The 23,373-nt window shown below is 39.8% G+C and overlaps 1 protein-coding gene across 1 annotated transcript; it reads left to right on the plus strand.

Moving 5' to 3' along the window:
* The first annotated feature begins 1,685 nt into the window (after positions 1-1,685).
* Positions 1,686-22,030, plus strand: MED4 (mediator complex subunit 4). Its single transcript, XM_060079873.1, has 7 exons — positions 1,686-1,829; positions 12,468-12,534; positions 15,042-15,212; positions 16,958-17,015; positions 17,826-17,912; positions 19,449-19,580; positions 21,377-22,030. The coding sequence occupies exons 1-7, from the start codon at positions 1,705-1,707 to the stop codon at positions 21,547-21,549; spliced, it is 813 nt and encodes a 270-aa protein (XP_059935856.1). The 5' UTR covers positions 1,686-1,704; the 3' UTR covers positions 21,550-22,030.
* Positions 22,031-23,373: the final 1,343 nt, after the last annotated feature.

The following is a 23,373-nucleotide window of genomic DNA, read 5'->3' on the forward strand; positions in this document are numbered from 1 at the left end:
GGAATCGTGACCCAAGGCAAACCTGTAAGAGTTCAGTAAACAAAACCCACACAGGCTGCAGGATTTTAGCCCATTGGAAACTTAACATAAGAAATTATTGACTAGAGCTACTGGGAGGCATGCTTAGAATGCAATTGTAATTAAGAAAGCTTAAATCTAATTTAGTCCATTGCCTGAGAATTGACAGTATTAAAAGAAGGGGTTAGCCCAGAGCAGAAGTGGAGGGTGGTTGGAAAATAAAAGGTGTCCATGAGTCTCTTGCACTGTCTAGGGAAGGAGGCATGCTGACCTATGAACACAGATATGCCAGTCTCTTTAACGCACATATCCCTACACTATGGAGGTGCAAATCCATATGATTGCATCAATTAAGTTTTTGTTTATGTTCATTTGTTCTGATCCAAGTTTATCAAGCGACATTCTGGTGATAATTTATGGCTTCCTGTGTGGGTTTGTCTATAAGTATAATTGTGCTCATCGTAAGAGAATAAAGTGGCATTCTGGATTATTATTATTATTCAGCAGTTACCATGAATAATTTATTTAGCATGAGTCCCAAGGAAATCCTCAGCTCTGGGTGTCCAGCAGGAATCAGGTTTGGCACCTCCAGAAGGACAGAGCAGAGGACAGGACTGTGGAACGAGGGGACCACAGGTACTCCTGCCTCGCACCCAGCTGTTGTCTGTAGGTGACAACTTTCCAGCTCACCTTCTGTGACGGCAGCTTGGGCCAGATACAGAGCTCCCACTGCCAGTGCTGTTTAACTTCGGGTTTTCCTAGTAAGGAAGGTCTCCTACCACATTGTTCTCCCCCAGAAAAGTGGGCTAAGGTACATTTTTGGTTGATTTGGAATGTATGCTACATCAATTATTTAAACTATTTTCAACAACCATTTCCATACTATATTGATGGATTCAGTTCGCTAGTCATCTTGAGCAATGAACAGAACAGTTTGTTGGGAGATGTATGATTATAAAGATGGAGTACGAGATTGTGGAAGCAAGCCAAGTGTCCCTGACAGACGAATGGCTAAGCACGGAGGGAGGGAAGAATGGGAAATGGTTGATGAACGGATACAGAGTTTCAGTTTTGCAAGATGAGAAGAGCTATGGGGAAAGGAGGTGGTGATGGTAGCACACAGGCTGAAGGTACTTCATGCCTCTGAACTGTACACGGTTAACACGGTACATTTTCTGCTGAGTGTATTTTACCACAATAAGAAAAAATTAAAGAAAATAAGTTGGATTTCGGTTCCTGTCCCAGAGTGCTTACTGCCTCCCTGAGAGCCCAAGCAGGAGGGTAGGAGCAGTGTTATGGGAATGCGGACTAAAGAGAGGTTAATATGAGGAGACCCCGGCCCATTTTACGAAGAAACGACACAAGAGGCAGGCCATTATGTAATTCCCTCAAATGCTTAAAATCCGTTGAGCAGAAGCTTCCCATTCCAGCTTGAATAACCTAAGGCATAGGAGACCCTGACCGCGATGGACCCCTGTTCCCGGTTTGGCTCTCGCTCCAAGGGTTAGACCCGAGAAGCCCTCGCTGCCCAGCAGATGGCGCTGGGGCCCGCAGGGCACCTCCAGGCGCGCAGGGGGCGCTCCCGCCCGCCTCTCGTCCCCCGCCTCGGTGACCCTTCCTTCCGCTTGCCGAGCCCGCCCCTCCACGCCTGCGCGTAGCTGTGCGGACGCTGGCCCGTGGCGGGGAATGGCGGCGTCTTCCAGTGGCGAGAAGGAGAAGGAGCGGCCGGGCGGCGGCTCGGGAGCTGCAGGCGGTAACAGCACGCGTGAGAGGCTGCTGTCTGCGCTGGAAGATCTGGAGGTCTTGTCGAGGTGGGGCCGTCGGCCTGAGGGCCTGGCTGGGGCTGGGCAGGGAGGACTGACTCGGGACCACCGGCCTGTCTTGGGCTGGTTCCCGGGGCTTGGTGGGGAGGGCCGCGCTCGGGGCTGCGGCGCACGCTCCCAAGGACAGTGCACGAGGGTCGGGACGTGGGCCCGCAACCCTCGGGGGCTCGGAAGGCATATTCCCCCCTTAGAGGACACTTTAATACTGACAGTGACTCTGGAACCCCAGACTGTCAGAATCGTAGCGAACCTTCGAGGTCGCCGGGTGTGAGTCCCTTCGTCCACCGACACTCGACAGACATGTCAGGAACTCCCCTGTGTGCCGCGCGCTGGGAGACGGTCCTGCGGGGGAAGCTAGATGTCGACGAGAAGGAGCCCAAGTGTCAAGGGGGAGAGACTTAACGTGTCAACAGTGACTGTGGCGCGGAGCTTGTTTTGATAGGTAGTTAGGGCAGGCTTCCTGGAGAAGGGACTGCATGGGACGAATGAGTCCCACAGACCCACTAGGCGGCATGTGGCTGGAACAGTATGTGCGAAGGCCTGGAACAGGAGCACGCACGACTTGGTGCTGGAATTACCAGTTTGGGGTGGCTGGAGTGCAGCGTGTGTGGAGAGGTAGGAGATGAAATTGGATGTCCTCCTCCTTATTCTCCCATCTTTCATGGTAATCTGTCAGACTGAAGCGTTCCTTAGCTCCAATGCATTCACTTGGATGTTAAAATTGTTCTGGTTCTTCCTCCTAAAATGTTTCTATCCCCACTGTTATAATTAATTCTTAATGCAGCTTCCCAAAGTTTCACTTGCCTTAATGCTTCTGCATTTTATCTTTCTATATTACCCGAGAGCAGAGCTCTCTTTTTAAAAAAGCCTCTGGTATTACTTTTCTGCTGTAGAATATTTGGTAGCTTCCCATTGCCCAGTGAAGTAAAGTTCAAACTCTTTAGCTTAGCGTGCAGTAAAGCCATTCTCCACCCCTGTTAATCCATCTTGTCCTTATTTACTGCCGCATCCCCTCTGCCCTCCCATACCCTTTATTCCAGCCTCGGTGAATGCTCCCCATTCTCAAGCTAGCTAGCTTCCTCATCTTCAGTACCGTTTTTACTCCACCTCCAACTTGATGAATCATTCGTTTATCCTCCAGAATCCGGTTCAAATGTCACCTTTTCTGTAGTCAACATTCTTTGACGTTTTAGAATAAGTCTTATATATAGGCATACCTTGCTTTATTCCACTTTATTGCACTTTGCAGATACTGCATTTTTTATAGATTGAAGCTTTGTGGCAACCCTGTGTCAAGCAAGTCTGTTGGTGCCATTTTTCCAACAGCATTATTTTTAAATGAATACTGTTTTTATTTAATTTATTTTTTAAACTTTCTTTTTTAAATTTTATTATCATTATTTAAAAATTTTTTATTTTATATTGGAGTAAAGTTGGTTTACAATGTTGTGTTATTTTCAGGTATACAGCAAAGTGATGCAGTTATACATGTACATCTGTAACCAAGCCCAGGCTCCTACTGCTCGCCACATGACAGGCTAATAAATCAAGAGATGAGGTGTTGGGGCAGGGAGTAGAGACTTTATTCAGAAAGCCAGCAAACCGGGAGGGTGCTGGACCCAAAGAACCACCTTACCTGAGTTAGAATTCAGGCTTCTATAAGGAGAGGGGCTAAAGTCAGAAATTTAGGTCAGCCTCCAGAGGGGATGTGTTCATTTCTTCCTCCCTGCAGTCTTTCACAGGTGGGCCTGGTCAAGATGTTTCCCGGGAGCTCAACAAAGGTGTTTTAGCTTAACGCTCATTACCCGGGAGGCAGGGCTCCCAGAGATGGGCCATTACGTATAATTTAAGCTTATAGGCAACGTCTCTTTAGTAATTAACTTGTAATAGAATACAAAGGTTCTTCCCTATTACATAGTTTTCTTTTTCAGATTCTTTTCCCATATAGGTTATTACATACAGAGTTCCCTGTGCTATACAGTAGGTCTTTGTTGATGATCTATTTTATATATAGTGGTGTGTATATGTTGATCCCAACATCCTAATTTATCCCTCCCCCCACCTGTCCCCTTTGGTAACCCTAAGTTTGTTTTCTAAGTCTGTGAGTCTGTTTCTGTTTTGTAAATAAGTTCATTTATATCATTCTTTTAGATTCCACGTATAAGTGATACCATATGATATTTGTCTTTCTCTGTCTGACTGACTTCACTTAGTATGATAATCTCTAGGTCCATCCATGTTGCCGCAGATGGCATTATTTCATTCTTTTTTATGGCTGAGTAATATTCTGTTGTATATATATACCACATGTTCTTTATCCGTTCGTCTTTTAATGGACATTTAGGTTGCTTCCATGTCTTGGCTATTGTAAATAGTGCTGCGATGAACATTGGGGTGCATGTATCTTTTTGAATTATGGTTTCCTCTGGATATGTGCCCAGGAGTGGGATTGCTGGATCATATGATAGGTCTATTTTTAGTTTTTTAAGAAACCTCCATACTGTTCTCCATAGTGGCTGTACCAATTTACATTCCCACCAACAGTGTAGGAGGGTTCCCTTTTCTCCACACCCTCTCCAGCATTTATTGTTTGTAGACTTTTTTTTTTTTTTTTTTGGCGGTACGCGGGCTTCTCACTGTTGTGGCCTCTCCCGATGTGGAGCACAGGCTCCGGACGCACAAGCTCTGCGGCCATGGCCCACGGGCCCAGCCGCTCCGCGGCATGTGGGATCCCCCCGGACCGGGGCATGAACCTGTGTCCAGGCGGACCCTCAACCACTGCGCCACCAGGGAAGCCCTGTTTGTAGACTTTTTGATGATGGCCATTCTAACTGGTGTGAGGTGATACCTCATTGTAGTTTTGATTTGCATTTCTCTAATAATCAGTGATGTTGAGCATTTTTTCATATGACTGTTGGCCATCTGTATATGTTCTTTGCAGAAATGTCTATTTAGATTTTCTGCCCATTTTTGGATTGGGTTGTTTGTTTTTTTGATATTGAGCTGCATGAGCTGTTTGTATATTTTGGAGATTAATCCCTTGTTGGTCGCATTATTTGCAAATATTTTCTCCCATTCTGTGGGTTCTTTTCGTTTTGTTTATGGCTTCCCTTGCTGTGCAAAAGCTTTTAAGTTTGATTAGGTCCCATTTGTTTATTTTTGTTTTTATTTTCATTATCCTAGGAGGTGGATCAAAAAAGATCTTGCTGCTATTTATGTTAGAGAGTCTTCTGCCTTTGTTTTCCTCTAAGAGTTTTATAGTATCTGGTCTTAAATTTAGGTCTTTAATCCATTTTGAAGTTATTTTTGTGTGTGGTGTTAGAGAGTGTTCCAATTTCATTCATTTACATGTGGCTGTCCAGTTTTTCCAGCACCACTTATTGAAGAGGCTGTCTTTTCTCCATTGTATATTCTTGCCTCCTTTGTTGTAATTAACTGACCATAGGTGCATGGGGTTATTTCTGGGCTTTCTGTCCTGTTCCATTGATCTGTAAATGTGTCTTTGCGCCAGTACCATAATGTTTTGATTACTGTAGCTTTATAGTATAGTCTGAAGTCAGGGAGTCTGATTCTTTTGGCTTTGTTTTTCTTTCACAACATTGCTTTGGCTATTTGGGGTCTTTTGTGTTTCCATACAAATTTTAAGATTCTTTCTTCTAAAGATCTGCAAAAAATGCCACTGGCAATTTGATAGGGATTGCACTGAATCTGTAGATTGCTTTGAGTCGTAGAGTCATTTTGACAGTATTGATTCTTCCAGTCTAAGAACATGGTGTATCTTTCCACCTGTGTCATCTTCCCATTTCTTTCATCAGCGTCTTATAGTTTTCAGAGTACAGGTCTTTTTGTCCCCTTAGGTAGGTTTATTCCTAGGTATTTTTTTTTGATGCAATGCTAAATGAGATTGTTTCCTTAATTTCTCTTTCTGATCTTTTGTTGTTAGTGTATAGAAATGCAAGAGATTTCTGTGTATTAATTTTTGTACTCTGCAGCTTTATCGAATTCATTGATGAGCTCTTAATAGTTTTCTGGTAGTGTCTTTAGGATTTTCTTTGAATAGTATGTCATCTGCAGTGACAGTTTTACTTATTTTATTTCTTTTTCTTCTCTGATTGTCATGGTTAGGTCCTCCAAAACTATGTTGAATTAAAGTGGTGAGAGTGGACATACTTGTCTTGTTCCGTATCTTAGAGGAAATGCTTTCAGCTTTTCACCGTTGAGTATGATGTTAGCTGTGGGTTTGTCATATGTCTTTATTATGTTGAGGTAGGTTCCCTCTGTGCCCACTACCTGGAGAGTTTTTATCATAAATTGGTGTTGAATTTTGTCAAAGGCTTTTTCTGCATCTATTGAGATGATCATATGGTTTTAATTCTTGAGTTAATGTGTATCACACTGATTGATTTGTGGATATTGAAAAATCCTTGCATCCCTGGGATAAATCCCACTTGATCATGGTGTATGATCCTTTTAATGTATTGCTGGATTTGGTTTGCTAGTATTTTGTTGAGGATTTTTGCATCTATGTTCATTAGTGATACTGGCCTATAATTTTCTTTTTTTGTGGTATTTTTGTCTGGTTTTGGTATCAGGGTGACGGTGGCTTCATTAAATGAGTTTGGGAGTTTTACTTCCTCTGCAATTTTTTTGAAATAGTTTTAGAAGGATAGGTGTTAACTCTTCTCTAAATGTTTGATAGAATTCGCCTGTGTAGCCGTCTGGTCCTGGACTTCTGTTTGTTGGGAGTTTTTAAATCACAGTTTCAATTTCAGTACTTGTGATTGGTCTGTTCATATTTTCTACTTCTTCCTGGTTCAGTCTTGGGAGATTGTACCCTTCTAAGAATTTGTCTATTTCTTGTAGGTTGTTCATTTTATTGGCATATAGTTTAAGAACAACTAATGGTTAATTGGAAAATACCTCCCTTGCTACTTTTTGAGCCAATTTTTTCCACTTGCTTGAATTCTGGGTCTTGTTCTGTTTGAAATATTCCCTTGAGCTCTTTCTTCTTTTGGGAGAATTCTCACCAGAAGCCCAAGTCTAATACTTGATTGACTTCTAGCATTTTTGCTAAGGAATCTTGATGACACTGATGAGTGTGAAATTAGTCGAGTTAAAATGATCCTTATTATTTGTTCATTTTCACCAACCACATGGTATGGATGCCATGGTAATTAATTTTTCTGTAAATATGTTGACTTTGTGAAGAAGTGACACCCCCTTTGGGAAGCAATGGATGCTGCCTTTTGTTCTGAGTAGGTCTTAGTCTGAGAATTTCAAACCTTTGCCTTAGTATAACCAAAGAACTATTATATCTCACCCTTCTACTCTGGAGCCCAGTAAATTCGTTTCTTTTCTCAGCTTTACTTGCTGTAACATAATTTGTCTGTTTTGCTGAGTAACCCTAGTATATATTTCATGTCCACCAAGTTCAGGAACTGTGTTTCTGAGCCTACCCATTCAGTATAATGGTCTTTGAGAACATCTCCTGACATTGGACAGCCCAGTAGTCAATCTTGAGATCTTGCCTCTAGATTGATTGGCTCCTGGGCTGTCTATCTGTGGTGTGTTTACCTGATGCTGTTGGTACCTATAGGAGTGTATATACTTGGTATTCATGTACTCTTTGCTTGAGATAGCATAGCTAAGTAATTTATCAGCTATGTTAAATTTGAGACTAAATTGAAATTCTCTTGTATCTAGATTTGACCAATTTATCACTCTATATTTGATTCTTGATTGTCAAGTATAGCATTTTCCATTTGATGAAGTGTATTTATTCACTGAAATTTTGAATCATTTAAATTTTCCTCAGGAACCTCGGTGTTTCTGAAACTTTCTCCTTCAGCTTTCCCGTTGTACATGATCACCTGAAGTGCTGAGTTCTCTTTTGCTTCCTCTAAAAGAAGCTGTAGTTCTTTTGCTTCCCATTCTCCAGGAATGCCAAAAAGACTTGGATTTCTTGTTAATTTGTAGTCCTCCTCACTGAATCTGTTGACAGATTGGTTGAAGCCTTCTTCTTTCTTGAGGCGCTCTGCTGCCTGTGGTAATAGCCATTGTCTTAGAAGTTCGTTTTTCTTTTTCTCTGATTTTCTCATGCCGTATCTGCCACATTGTTTTATTTGTTCATCTCTAAAGAAAGACTGGGTGACAGTAGGCAAGTGAGAATTTCTCTCTTTTATAATCCTGGAAATGGTTGTTGGTGGTGATGGAAGAGATGTCACTTTGGTTTGCCACCTAAGACTCATTGGAACCCCTCCACAGAATGAGGCTGCTCCAATGTGATTGGCTTTCCAAAAAGTCCCATTATGTGGCCAGTCACACATAGATACTTATACTGATTCTGTGATACGTGAAGTTTGTCATTATCCTATGAATGAACTTCTTCTCTTTGCATTTTTTTAATGAAAAAAACCCCTCATTATTGTAAGCTCTTGACTTTAGAAAGTAGTGGTTGTGAAATTTGGCATATTTTTTTTACTCTTACCTGATTATATAGCCTTTTAGTATATTATTGGGGTGGCCAAAAAGTTCCTTAGGTTTTTAAGTAAAAATGAAAGACACATTTTTCATTTTCACCAAGAACTTCATTGAACAACGTTTTTACCCTTTTGTTCCACTACCTTCTGCCATTTTTCAGGCAACTTCATAATTCCATCTTCCCAAAACTTTTTATCTTTTTAAGCGAAGAACTGTTCCAGGTGCCTTTTACAGTCTTCCAGGGAATTGAAATTTTTTTCATTAAGAGAATTTTGTAAAGATCGAAATAAATGGAAATCTGAAGGTGCAATGCCTGGTGAATACCGCAGAGGAATCAAAACTTCCCAGCCAAGCTGTAACAGTTTCTGCCTGGTCATCAAAGAAACATGCGGTCTTGTGGTATCCTGATGGAAGATTATGCGTTTTCTGTTGACTAATTCTGGATGCTTTTCGTGCTTTCAGTTGATCTAACTGGGAGCAGTACTTGTTGGAACTAATCGTTTGGTTTTTCTGGAAGGAGCTCATAATAGAGGACTCCCTTCCAATCCCACCACATGCACAATATCACCTTCTCTGGATGAAGACCGGCCTTTGGTGTGCTTGGTGGTGGTTCATTTCACTTGCCCCACGATCTCTCATTCCACATTATTGTACAGTATCCACTTTTCATCACCCGTCACAATTTGTTTTAAAAACGGAACATATTCGTGACGTTTCATTAGAGAGTCACACGCGGAAATACGGTCAAGAAGGTTTTTATTGCTTAACTTATGTGGAACCGGAACATCAAAGCAATTCACGTAACCAAGCTGGTGCAAATGATTTTCAGCGCTAGGTTTCGATATTATGTGTCTCCTGTCTCCCACCTGGTCTAACGTTGATCGTTCTCAATTAATGTCTCGATTTGATTGCTATCAACTTCAACTGGTCTGCCTGACTGTGGAGCATCATCCAGCAAGAAATCTCCAGCACAAAACTTCGCAAACCACTTTGACATGTTCGATCAGTCACAGCGCCTTCTCTGTACACTGCACAAATCTTTTTTTGCATTTCAGTTGTGTTTTTACCTTTCTTGAAATAATCAAGCATAATGTGCTGAAAATGTTGCTTTTTTTCTTCCATTTTCAGTATTAAAACGGCTACACAAAAATTCACCAGTTTTGATAAGTGCTTTTTTAAATGCATGCCGACGTGACAGCTGTCACAGTACAGTCTAACAAAGTTGTTTCGAATGAAGTTAAAGACCACTAAGCGCTGCTAGAGCCATCTACGGAAAAAGCCGAACGAACCTTTTGGCCAATCCAGTACTTTGTAAGATGTGATAGAATCAGTTAGTCTTTGGAGGAATTTAAAAAATAGAAACCTATAGGTAGATCGTAGTCTAAAAAGTTTTTCTTAACCTGTTTGTAACTCAGAACTTATTATGGAACAGAAACCACATTGATAGCAGTCTTGAGGTTTCCCCACCAGCCTATTAATTGTTTACCTGGGGCTTCCCTGGTGGCGCAGTGGTTAAGAATCTGCCTGCCAGTGCAGGGCATGGGTTCAAGCCCTGGTCTGGGAAGATCCCGCATGCCACGGAGCAACTAAGCCCGTGCGCCACAACTACTGAAGCCCGCGTGCCTAGAGTCCGAGCTCCACAACAAGAGAAGCCACCGCAATGAGAAGCCCGCGCACTGCAATGAAGAGTAGCCCCCACTCGCTGCAACTAGAGAAAGCCCGCGTGCAGCAACGAAGACCCAGTGCAGCCAAAAATAAATTTAAAAAATAAATTAATTTAAAAGAAAATTGTTTACCTGAAGTGTAGTATCACAAATAATATAGGACCTAACCCTGTATAAGTTATATTTGTGTGGAAATGTGGGAGGATTCTAATTTGGCATGCCAGGAGTACAGCTGCTTCCTTTGTAGCGCCACGGGCTTCCCACTCCCATAATGAGAGAGAGAACAGGGGGTCCTTCAGCCTCTCTTCACCCTTGGAGTGGACAGAGGTTTCCACTTTGTCCTAGACAGTTAGTGAAGAGTACTGAATCTTACAGACCTCTCCCTCCCTGTACGCCTCTGCCTAAAGTGAGCCCTTGTAAGGTTTTCTGTTGATTTATACTCCCAGATTGGCAAGAAAGGGTCATTCTGCGTCTCCCACCATACCCCCAACCCCTTACCACCATCCCTTCCCCCACAGAAACCAGCTTTTATTTAGGCCAGGGGTTCTCAACTCTCTCCATCTCATTAATGGGGTGCAGAAAAGGGCTAATATAACATGTTTTCATAAAATGTCTGTTTAATCCATTAGCAAGTCTTGTCAGCTCTGCTTCCAAAATGTAAATGTAAATCTGTCCATGTTTCCCCATTTCCATTACTAAATCCTAGTGGCTAGGACCTAGTCAAAGCCAGTGTCATCTTTTGTCTGGGACACTACAAAAACCACCTAACTTGCTTCCCTTTCTAGCTCTCTTACAGTCTGTTCTCCAGATAGTCAGCAGTTGTTTAAAAACGTAAATCAGGTCATGTCCTTTGCCTGTTTAAAATAATCCAGTAGCTTCTCTTTGCACTTAAGAGTGACATACTAATCCTGTACCCTGGCCTACAAGGCCCTACACAATCCAGCCCTCCCCCTCCCTCTCTGTTTCACTCCCTCCCTCCCTCCCTCCATTGTCCTTATTTTGTATCCTGCTCCCTGGTGCCTGCTGTGCTCTGGCCACATTTCCTCAAACCCATCTTTGACCCAGTGAGCTAGCTGGGTCTTTTACCAAGCATTCTTTCCTCCCACATCTCTTGGCTGGCTTCCCTTGTTTAATTCATGTTTTACTTCAAAGATATTCCCATAGAGAAACCTTCCCTGACCACCCAGTGTAAGTAGCCAGACTACCTCACCGACACTCTCTGGTTTAACACTCTGCTTTATTTTCTTCCTAACCCCTGTCACTCTGGTTTTACTTATATATTTTTTGTCTTCTCTATTAGAATTTAATTGCCATTGTTCACTTTACTAACCCAAGCATCTAGAAAATGCCTGGCACATAATAGGCACTCAAGAAATATTTGAATGAGTGAATGAAGACTTTTTATTTCCTTATCTACATTTTTCATTAATTAGGTAATTAATGCATACATATTGGTGTATGGGAGGGAGGTTGAGTCCAACTGGCACCATCCACTAAAACAGCCTGAGGCTAGTGAGTGGAATGTGGAACTAGGAAGGTAAAAATAGCATGGCGGCCAGTGAGAAGATACAAACCCGGGGCTGACTAGTAGTGTCAGGTGGTTAATTGTGAAGCTGTCCTCTCCTGGATAATTTCTGAATTAAGTCCCATCTATCAACAGTTTTGAAACTAATATGTAGAATATTACCTGCTACACATTTTTTCCCAATCATTCTACTGTTTTTCATGTAGAAAATTAGCATATTTAACAAATGAGCATTCTAGAAATATATGATTTATTATGTGTAAGTATCCCCCTTAGCTGATACCTGTTTGGTTAATTTAAAAATTTGCAGGTGAGTTCTGTGTCACAACTACTCAGTTCTGCCATTGTAGTGGGAAAGCAGCCTCGGGTGATATGTAAATGAAGGGGCGTGGCCATCATCCAAGAAAAGTTATTTACAAAAACCACAGATGGACTGCATTTGGCCTGTAGACCCCTTATGTAGGAGTTTTTCTTGCCTAAACCACGCATAATGCATTGTCTGCATTTTCTACTTCGGTTTCTTTTAAAGTGAAATGAGCACTTGGACACTCATCAAGCAGTCTTAGGGCAGGTTCTTGCTGAGTTTTTATGACTTTACTTCTCCTGGTTCCATAGTTATTCTTTGCAAACCTCTGTTAAGTGTTTCCAAGCTTAGGTTTTTATAGAAACAGTTTTTCCTATTCACAGTCATACTTCATTTGTATTTATATACTCAATTTATACAATTACAGTAATAGTAAAGTTTGAATAAATGGGTCTGGTAATGAACACAGCTGAGTCTTGGTGAGAATGCACTGTGCCAGTGAGAGCTGAAGTCCACAGTCAAAGCGGCCTGTGGGGCAATAGCTCTGAGTACTCAGCTTGCTGTGGGTACCGTGAATCGAGCAAGTCAGTCAGGTGGAGATCAGGTAGAGCCTCTCTTGTATTTACTTTGCAGACTTTGTTTTTGTTTTATAGAGAACTTATAGAAATGCTGGCAATTTCAAGGAACCAAAAGTTGTTACAGTCTGGAGAGGAAAACCAGGTAAGTGGTTTCTTTTTGAATTAAACACAAAAAACCTCCATCATTTCTACAATTTCCTATTTATATTTACTTTGTGTGAGAACAGGAAGATCAGATTCTATTAAATTATTAATTGCAGTTTTTAAATTGATTTTTTTGCATCATTTAGGTAAGATATAATTGAAATATAATTGACATGTAATATTGTATTAATTTAAGATGTATATCATAACAATTTGATATAGGTACATAATGCAAAATGATTACCACAGTAAGTTTAGTTAACATCCATCACCTCACATGGTTAAGTTTTTTTTTCTTTTTTTTTTTTTTTTGGCCACACCACGCGGCATGTGGGATTAGTTCCCCAAGCAGGGATGGAACCCACGCCCCTTGCAGTGGAAGCGTGGGGTTTTAACCACTGGACCACCAGGGAAGTCCCCAGTTTTTTCTTTTTTTTTTTCCTTAAACAAATTTTATTTATTTATTTATCTATCTATCTATTTATTTATTTATTTTGGGCTGTGTTGGGTTTTTATTGCTGCACACGGTCTTTCACTAGTTGTAGCAAGCAGGGGTTACTCTTCGTTGCGGTGCGCAGCTTTTTCATTGAGGTGGCCTCTCTTGTTGTGGAGCACAGGCTCTAGGGCACAAGGGCTTCAGTAGTTGTGGCACGCGGGCTCAGTAGTTGTGGTGCATGGGCTTAGTTGTTCTGCAGCATATGGGATCTTCCTGGAGCAGGGCTCGAACCTGTGTCCCCTGCATTGGCAGGTGGATTCTTAACCACTGTACCACCAGGGAAGTCCTTTCTCTTCTATGATAAAAACTTCTAAGAAAATTGCAGGGAAAGTGGCACCTTTTCAAGTACCTGTTGACCATTTGTATGTCTGTGGAAAAATGTCTATTCAGTTCCTCTGCACATTTTTTTTTTTTTTTTTTTTTTTGCGGTACACGGGCCTCTCACTGTTGTGGCCTCTCCCTATGCGGAGCACAGGCTCCGGACATGCAGGCTCAGTGGCCACGGCTCACAGGCCCAGCCACTCCACGGCATGTGAGATCTTCCTGGACCAGGGCACGAACCTGTGTCCCCTGCATCGGCAGGCGGACTCCCAACCACTGTGCCACCAGGGAATCCCCTGCACATTTTTAAAGAACTTCTTTAAGTTGCTGAGATTTATTCTCTTGCTGTTTTCAAATTTACAGTACTGTATTCTTAATTATAGTCATCATGGTGTACGTTATATTTCCAGAACTTATTTATCTTATAGCCTGGAGTTTGTACCTTTTGACCACCTTTACCCATTTTGCCGCTTTCCCCCTGGCAACCACCAATCTGAGCTCTTTTTCTATGTGTTTGGCTCTTTTTACATTCCACATATAACTGAGATCATACGGTGGTTGTCTTTCTCTGTCTGACTTATTTCCTTTAATGCAGTGTTCTTAAGGTCCGTCCATGTTATCCCAAATGCCAAGATTTCCTTCTTTTTTGTGGCTGAATGATATTCCTTTGTGTGTGTGTGCGTGTGTATAGATTTACATCACGTTTTCTTTATCCATTCATCCATTGATGGACACTTAGATTACTTCCTTGTCTTGGCTATTGTGAATAATCCTACAGTGAACATGAGTGCAGATATCTTTTCGAAAATAGTGATTTCATTTCCTTTGGATAAATACTCAGAAGTATAATTGCTGGATCATGTGGTAGTTCTAATTTTAATTTTTTTTTTTTTTTTTCTTTTTGCGGTATGTGGGCCTCTCACTGTTGTGGCCTCTCCCGTTGCGGAGCACAGGCTCCGGATGCGCAGGCCCAGCGGCCATGGCTCACGGGCCCAGCCGCTCCGCGGCATATGGGATCCTCCCAGACCGGGGCACGAACCCGTATCCCCTGCATCGGCAGGCGGACTCTTAACCACTGCGCCACCAGGGAGGCCCCTAATTTTAATTTTTTAAGTAACCTCCACACTTAATGGAATGTTTTCCGCAGTAGTTGCACCAATTCAGATTCTAAGGGTTCCCTTTGTCTCCACATTCTCGCCAACATTTGTTATCTTCTGTCTTTCTGATTATAGCCATTCTAGCTGGTGCAGGGTCATATCCAGTTGTGGTGTTGATTTGCACTTCCCTGATGGTTAGTGATGTTGAATACCTTCTCATGTATTTTTGGCCGTTTGTATATGTTCAGAGGAATGTCTGTTCAGTTCCTGGTGTCAGCTAATAAAATCATCTCAAATTTTACCTTCCCTGAGAAATGAATAAACCCGCTCATTTTGGCATATTGCTAGTTCTGAAAGGTTTGTTTTATTTTGTGTGAAAGAATAGCATATAATTAGAAAAAGCAGAAAACCTTGATATTAATCTCTTCTAAAATAATCATAGGTAGGCTATTTTTAACAACGATTAGTAAACAGTACTTTGAAGGTGTTAAAACTTTATGGACTAGCCAATTCACGTGTGGATTCTTTGTTTCATTGGAATGTAGTTCTTCAGTATTCTGTTGTCTGCTTTAATCACCTATTATCTGACAGGTCCTGGAGTTGTTAATTCATAGAGATGGGGAATTTCAAGAACTAATGAAATTGGCACTTAATCAGGGAAAAATCCATCATGAAATGCAAGTTTTAGAAAAAGAAGTAGAAAAAAGAGACAGTGATATTCAGCAACTACAAAAACAGCTAAAGGAAGCGGAACAGATACTGGTAAGTTGATAGAGGCTGTTTCTTAATGTAAAAAAGTATATTATTTACTCTGTTTCTGAAAAATAAATGTATTATAATTTTGAAGTGGTAGAAAACTTGAATTTCCAAGTCTAAAAGTGACCCTTTGTCACTTTGGATAGATGAAAGACCATGTCATTCCCCCCGTTTTTTTAATATTTATTTATTTTATTCGTTTATTTTATTTTATTTATTTATTTGGCTGCGTCTGGTCTTAGTTGCAGCATGCAGGATCTTTTCGTTGCGGCGCGCGGGCTTCTCTCTAGTTGTGGCGTGTGGGCTCGAGAGTGAATGGGCTCTGTAGTTGCAGCACGAGGGCTCTCTCGTTGAGGTGCGCGAGCTCAGTAGTTGCGGCACATGGGCTTAGTTGCCCCACGGCATGTGGGATCTCAGTTCCCTGACCAAGAAGGAAGCGGATTCTTTACCACTGGACCACTGGGGAAGTCCTTCCCTTTTTAATTATTGTTTTCCAATAGTCTGCATTACTTTTGAACCATATTTTCATTATTTGAAGATTTCACAAGTTTGAATTAATGGAAATGGGAAGTTTTATTTTTATCCTGTCCTAAGTTTTCATTTGTTAATAGTCTAAATCTCTACTTCAGTATTAGAAATAATTTTTGAAATCAGTAAAAGTATATACCAATTTTATATATTGATTAAAATTTACATTTATTTAGTCTTCCATCCTAAACTAGATGGGATTTGGATATATGTTAAGGACTCTAGTTTTTCCTTTCTTGTTCCTGGCTACTATTTCAGAGAGACAATTTATTTGTTATTATTTGCTTAGTTATTTCACTAAATACTAACTAATGTAATTGTTACGTGGTGGTATTGCAGGAAGACCTGAGTTTGATTCTCATATGGACCAGACATTGCTGGCTCTTCTCTAGATTAGATTTCCAAAAGACAGTGAACACAAGGACTATAAAAAGACTAAATTTTATGATTTAGATAGTGGCAACTAACAGTTAAGTCCTAGTGCACCAGGCCCTGTACTTTGCACTTTATGTGTATTATCTCAATCTTCATAACAATTATATGAGGTCAGTACCGTTATTCTATTTTTACAGACAAAACCATGATTTTAAATGAATACCTACCTTGCCCAAGAGGTAAAAGTTGAGAGATGGAACATAAACCTAGATCTCTCTGACTCCTTACTCTTAAACGCTGTGTTACGGTGGAGGATGCATATACTAGGTTAGCTTCATTTTACCCTTTAGTTTGCCTTTGCCCAGGGGAGGGTGGGTGGAAGAGTTCATTATAATAGTCATTAATCATGGAGGTACGGTAATGTATAAATGAATGAGACTATCAATCCAAGAATTTATCTTGTAAACTAGAAAAAAATTTTTTTTGGTATTTTATCCTTGAACTAGATGTAAGAATAGGATGCTTTGGGAGTAGTACGTGGTCTGTTTGCTGCATGTTTATGATAGATGACATAAAGAAAAAATGGTAGTGAACAATCCAATTTACATTTTGTTTCTAACAACTAACGTGTATGGAGACTGACTCATAAATGTTTCTTTTTTCATTGACTGTAACTTACACAAATGATACCCAAGTGGTGGTTCAGAATATTACAAATAAATTGTGGGGATTTCCAAATTTTACATATTGTTTCTATGGGATAAATGATTTTGTGAATTTAGCCAAAAACTGGGCTTGGTATAGTTTTGAATAATCCATATTTCTTTTTTTAATGTTGTTTAAATTAGGCAACAGCTGTTTACCAAGCGAAAGAAAAACTCAAGTCAATAGAGAAAGCAAGAAAAGGTTAGTACTGTGGGAACACTGAATGACTTTCTGAAAAATCCAAATTTTGGTTTCAAGAAACTGATGAGAGAGGATTATTGGTAATCATTTGCTGCTGTTGAAAAGTTTCCAATAAATATTCATTGTAAAGTGTCTGCTATGTTATAGCACGATGCTAGGCATTGCTAGGGAGGTGTCACATCCTTTTTCAGGTTATAAGAAGCAATAATAGAAGTTACGGCTATTACCCAAATGTGCAATAAAGACAGTGGGTTTTTTAAATTGTTGGGAGAGTAGAATATGGGCTGGAAGCAAATGGGATTTGAGGTGGATCTTGAAAGACACCGTGAAGTCAGAACTAGATAAGGCTTTGGGATGTGTGCACATGTAGTGGTGCTTCTAGAGGCTCAGCATGACTTCTTGTCCTGTCCTGCTTCTCTCTTTAAAAGGCTTCCATTTTGGATCTTTCAGATTGCATACTAAAAGTCAGAATTATAATGAAGCCTTTGGTTACTTTTAATGATTTGTAGGTATGATTTACATCTAACTTGCCTCTTGTCCTATTTTAGATTAACTACTGTTAACGTTTGGTGTGTGTTCTTCCAGATTTTTCTTAGATCTGTAATACATACGTAACAAGAACAATACAAATACATATATGACATATATTCTAAAATAAAAACCAGGTTGTGCTATACATATTATTTACTAGTGTACTTTTCTAACCTAATGAATATATTTTAAGTATGAAGTGTGTGTGTGATGTAGGCACTGACAGACTTGTATGTTTACGAGACTGAAATGTTAACACTCTCCTCTTGACTCTCTCAGGTGCTATCTCCTCTGAAGAAATAATTAAGTATGCACATAGGATTAGTGCAAGTAATGCTGTGTGCGCCCCACTGACCTGGGTCCCAGGTAAAAGTAATTCTCTTTGTACGAGATATATGTGGTTTTGAAAATTCTTAGGTGACTGTACACAAAAATAGGAAGAAAAGATTTAAATATGGAATGTATTTATCCTTAGAAACATGTTTCATATTTTCACATCTTTAGTGTCTTATAAGTGATAATATAGGCCGTGGGTTTTATCAGTTTGGTTTTCTACAAAGCTGTTGCCACTGGAAACTGTGTTTCTTTCCTTTTTTTAAAAAAAATCAGTAATAAATTAATAAATTTTAGAAGTATAATATGTGATGATTCTAAAGCTATAGATTTATATACCTGTAAAACCCAGGCTGGCCAGAAGCTAACTTTTTTGAGCCATTAGGATTTCCACAAGGGTTCCAGCCTGAGAAAGAGACGTCCCAGCTCTTAGGGGATAAAGATGAAGCACTGGACACCCAGCAGCAGACACACAGGACTGCAGAGAGCTGGAGTAATTAGAAATAGCAGAGAAACAAACTGCCATATATATATATACATATATATATATATGTATTTAAATATTTATTTATTTGGTTGCATCAGGTCTTAGTTGTGGCACGTGGGCTCCCTAGTGACTGCAGGCGGTCTCCTTAGTTGTGGCATGTGGGCTCCTTAGCTGTGGCATGCCAACTCTTAGTTGCCCTGTGGCATGTGGGATCTAGTTCCCTGACCAGGGATCGAACCCCAGCCCCCTGCACTGGGAGCGCAGTCTTATCCACTGCGCCACCAGGGAAGTCCCTTGTTACATACACTGACAGCAGAGACCTCAGGTAGAGCAGCAGCCTTTTGGGAGGAATGGGAGGTAGTTATCTCAGCTCTAGTCACTCCTGACGGTGGTATTTTGCCATACCTGAAACACTAAGGGTAGCTGCGGTTTTGGAGGATAAATAATCTGGAGTTGGTGAGAAAATATTACCAAAAAATTGGTCCAAATCTGGCCAAGTTTTCATCAACGCAGAACTAAAAAGTGTGCTTTCATGATTGGAAATGAATGTTATTGGCTCCTGATACTCCACTGGAATGTTACAGGAATTAGCATTCCTTCCTCCCTCCCTTCCCGAAGCATGCGGCATGTGGGACCTTAGTTCCTGGACCAGGGATGGAACCCGCGCCCCCTGCAGTGGAAGCGTGGAGTCTTAACCACTGGACCACCAGGGAAGTCCCCAGGAATTAGTCTTTAAATTACGTGATCAAAGAGGGTTGTTTAGGAAAAGGTTTTAATTTAGAAGACTCAAGATTATACTTTTCTTCCTTTGTCATTTGGAATGTTTGCTTAAATGAGAGACTTGTCTTCTTTTCATATAGAGAATAATGTATTATTGTGAAGATCTAGAGAGAAATGAGAATACATGTATTTAAAATTTTAATATATTATGTCTTAATAACAATTGATAAGATGACCTTCATATTCCAAAATTGAAAATGTGGCTTGAGTTTTTCAAAGTCAACCAAGGAAAATCAATATTTCAGAGAAGGTATGAGCTTATTTTCATATGTGACTGAATTAAAAGCAGTCTTATTTTTTAGGGGACCCACGGAGACCATACCCAACTGATTTGGAGATGAGAAGTGGATTATTGGGCCAGATGAACAACCCTTCTACTAATGGAGTGAACGGTCATCTACCAGGGGACGCACTTGCAGCAGGAAGATTGCCAGGTAACGTTAATCAGAATAATGCTTTCAAACAAAGGTTTTTTTCAGAAATGATGAGGAAGACAGAGATCTGAACAAGTTTGAGGGTCTGGACCCAACTCCTTTTAGTTGCTAGGTTCTCTACCAGTTTATCCTCCTCTCTGCTTCCTCTAGTTTAAAGACTGTTATAGATGGAGGCTACGAAATTAGAATAAACTGATTTGATGTGCCATTTTCCTCAGGAATTAGGCCTCATTAACTAAGCTCCAAACATAGCTTTTTTAAATGAAATATATTTTATAAACAGAATAAGATGTATGTATGTTCAGTTTAAAGAATACCAAGTGAGCACACTTGTGAAAAAAACCCAAATTAACAAAGTGACTAACAAAGCTTTTTATGGGCGTTCTAATACCTAAATAGAATATCATTTTTTGTGAGACTCAGCTCATTCTGAACTTCAGCCTTCCTCAGGTTTTGCATATAGGTTTGTACTGTTCTTATATTTATTTTATGTTCCCCTTTTACCTTTTGTAGGTGACTTGTTTTGTTTTGATCTGGTAGAACATTTTAAAAGTTTTTTAAAAGGCATAAAAAAGGGAAAAATTAGTCTTTTTTGAGCAGTTTTAATATTTTACATATTTCATGTTTTTTCATGTATTTTTTACATCGCTAAAAACATACTGTAGATCATGTTTTTTTATGCTTAACATTTCATTGTAAGGCTGTCCCTGTGTTATTAAAAATGCTTTTTAGAAACATCACTGTTGTTAACTAAAGTACAAACGGGGAAGTCACTGTGCATTAATTTCCCTTGGTATCTCCTCATTTTTCTCATTTTGATTGTACTGTATCATAATATGCCAGTCAGGTCCAGGCAGGAGGCAGAAACCACACCAGCAATATGAAGGAAAATTTAAAGAACTACTGAGTAGTAACCAGATACTAACTACTAGACAGTAAAGAGAACTATATTTTTTAAATTCAGTAATAACAGATGCAGGGAGCAGCTACTGCGTGTAGGATGAGGCAGATACCCAAGGAAGGGACCGACTGAGAAGAGGCTCCTCCCCCCCACACCCCCAATCCCAAGGCTGATATTCAGCCCGGAGTGGAAAAGGTGTAGCTCTGGCCTGTTGGATGGCAGAGAAGTTAGATGAGGTGTCACAGGCCAGAGCTAGCAAGTAGGAAATTATCCACTAGGGTCCCTGGGAGACTTGCTGGGAAGTCATCCAACTGGTATGCCACTGATGCCCTACACACCCACCAGGCACCACAGGAGGGAAACGCAGGATCCCGGAAGGGAAGCCTGTTCCTCCTGGAGAGTCCTTGCAGTGCCCTCTACTGACAGAGCTTAACATTGTGGCTGCTGGCAAAGGAGAAGTGTTTTCAGGGTCCAGGGAGAAGAGTGGAATTGAAGCTTAAGAGGCAGTTTAAACTGGAATACACAGTATAGTTTACATTCGCTATTTATAATATATAGAGAGAGAATATATAGAAAGTACTATATATGGCCTATTATATATGTGCGTAAAATATGTATAGATATGAGACATTCGATTTGAAATTGTGAACATCTTGAATAGTGACTACAGGAAAGTATGATTTAAAAAAAATAAACCATAGAGTCTAAACATCACATGTTACTAGAACATCACACTTCTCCATGATAAATTTGATTATCAATTTGGCCAAATGTATATTTTGATTTCTAGCCTTTAAGAAATTTTACTTCAGATTATTTGCATGAAGGAAAGTATAACTAAGTAAATTAATTTTTAGTAGAAACATTCTCATGTGTGCTTCTTTCTTTTCTCCAGATGTCCTTGCTCCACAGTATCCATGGCAGTCAAATGATATAGCAATGAATATGTTACCACCAAATCACAGTAATGACTTTTTGCTGGAACCTCCAGGACATAACAAAGAAAATGAAGATGATGTAGAGGTTATGTCAACAGACTCTTCAAGCAGTAGTAGTGACTCTGATTAAAAAAGCATAAGACAAAAACATACAGAATTGAATACTATAGAATTCTGTTTCTTAAATAATTGCAAACCTGTAAAAATAGCCAGGTGATAATTGGCTATAGTAGAATTGTGCTGCCTATTAAAAATCACAGTGGACTTTCTTTTTAAAGCCAAAAGTCATGGTTTCAGTTCTAAACCACTAGGTGAATACTTAGAGAAAATCAAAATTTACTGTTGGAAAAAAAGATTATTCAGTTCAGTGCTGTCTTGTTCTATTCCAGTTGTGTGACCCATGTACGTGTCACTAATAGGCCTCCTGGAATTATTTAGAAAAGCATAAACAAAGGCAGCGGATCACTGAATGCATCATAACTCAGAATAACAGAAACCCTCATTTGAAAGTAAAGGCCGTTAGCTTCTGTCACAGGAACAGGAGAAATCGTCTCAATTTGTACTATTTGTAATTATTGTATATTTTGTAAATAAACTCCCTTTTGTTTGTACTTTCTATGTTTTTTTTTTTTTTTAAATTTCAGCGTAGGTAGGATATTCCTGTAAATCCAGTTGCATTTTGTACATACTTTAGAATTTGGAGGATGAATGAACATGAGGTAATGCATACATCTGAACTAGTAATACCAACTTTGGTAGGTTTCTTAAAGGCACACACTGCCATTCTTAGAAGAAATAAAATGAAGTAGTTTTTAAAACTAATTGAATGAATTAATTCAATTAGTTTAAATCATAATATAACAAGCATAACAAATTCTATGAAAAGTTTTAGAATGGAAAACACTCTGGCCTTCACCTTCCCTCTTATGGCAGTTCCCAGAAGGAATCACTTTTAACTTCTGGTGGTTAACATCCATGTTTAAATAATATGCTTATACAGCTATATTTTGACTTACCAGTTTTAGACAGTATTGCACCCTTTACTCTTTTTCCTGATCTTTTGTGGAAAATTTAGCAAATATGGTTCAGCATAAAGGAGACAATGAAATTAGCATTCTACCCAGAGATCATATCAATTAACATTTTGGTGTAGACTTTTATCTTAAAAAAAAACACATTATATACATTTTGTTTGAAAAGAGAATATTGAAAAAAGAAAAAGCATACCCCATATGAAGGATGTCAGACTTGTGCAAAGCACAATGGCCATGCTGGTTACATTTTAACTGTCTTGAAAGTGGTATTTCTCAAAGTCTGGCCACAAACCAAGCGTAACCAAATTACTGTGGTGGCCGGTAGAAGGCAGATTCAAGAACCTCCTTCTTACCTGCTGAATGGGAATCTGTGTGAGGCCTTCACATCCAAATCTAAGTACTGGGACCCTAAAGCCTTTAAGATCCTTGTCAGTCACTGCCATTCACAATTCAAGAATCTTAGTACCTCTTCCCTCCAGGGGTTTTTACTTATAAACCAACACAGACTAAGAACATTAAAAAAAAATAAACCCAAGCGGAAAAATAGGACTAAGGAATATATAGATTCCTTATGAGTGTTGATGGATCAGTGGATTAGAAAACAAGTGGAAATTTCACATGTACCTCAAAGAAATCAAGCTGCTGTATACATGCTCACCTGGTATTTATCTGTACAGCTCTACAATCCCTCATCCAAAACCCTCGGGTCTAAATGTATCTCAGAACTTGGATTTTAAAAAATATTCTAGAAAGTTAATAGGACTTATATATCATATGTTATATAATACCTCCAGCAAGATCTGAAGAGGCATCTTATAAATTAAGCACATTAAACTTTCATTTTAAGGCACATTTCACATACACGTTATTTATCGATTTCCCCCAAAACACAGGAACTTGTCCTCATTATTCCTCACTGT

This window comes from Mesoplodon densirostris, chromosome 17 (assembly GCF_025265405.1).
Source record: "Mesoplodon densirostris isolate mMesDen1 chromosome 17, mMesDen1 primary haplotype, whole genome shotgun sequence".
NCBI lineage: Eukaryota > Metazoa > Chordata > Mammalia > Artiodactyla > Ziphiidae > Mesoplodon > Mesoplodon densirostris.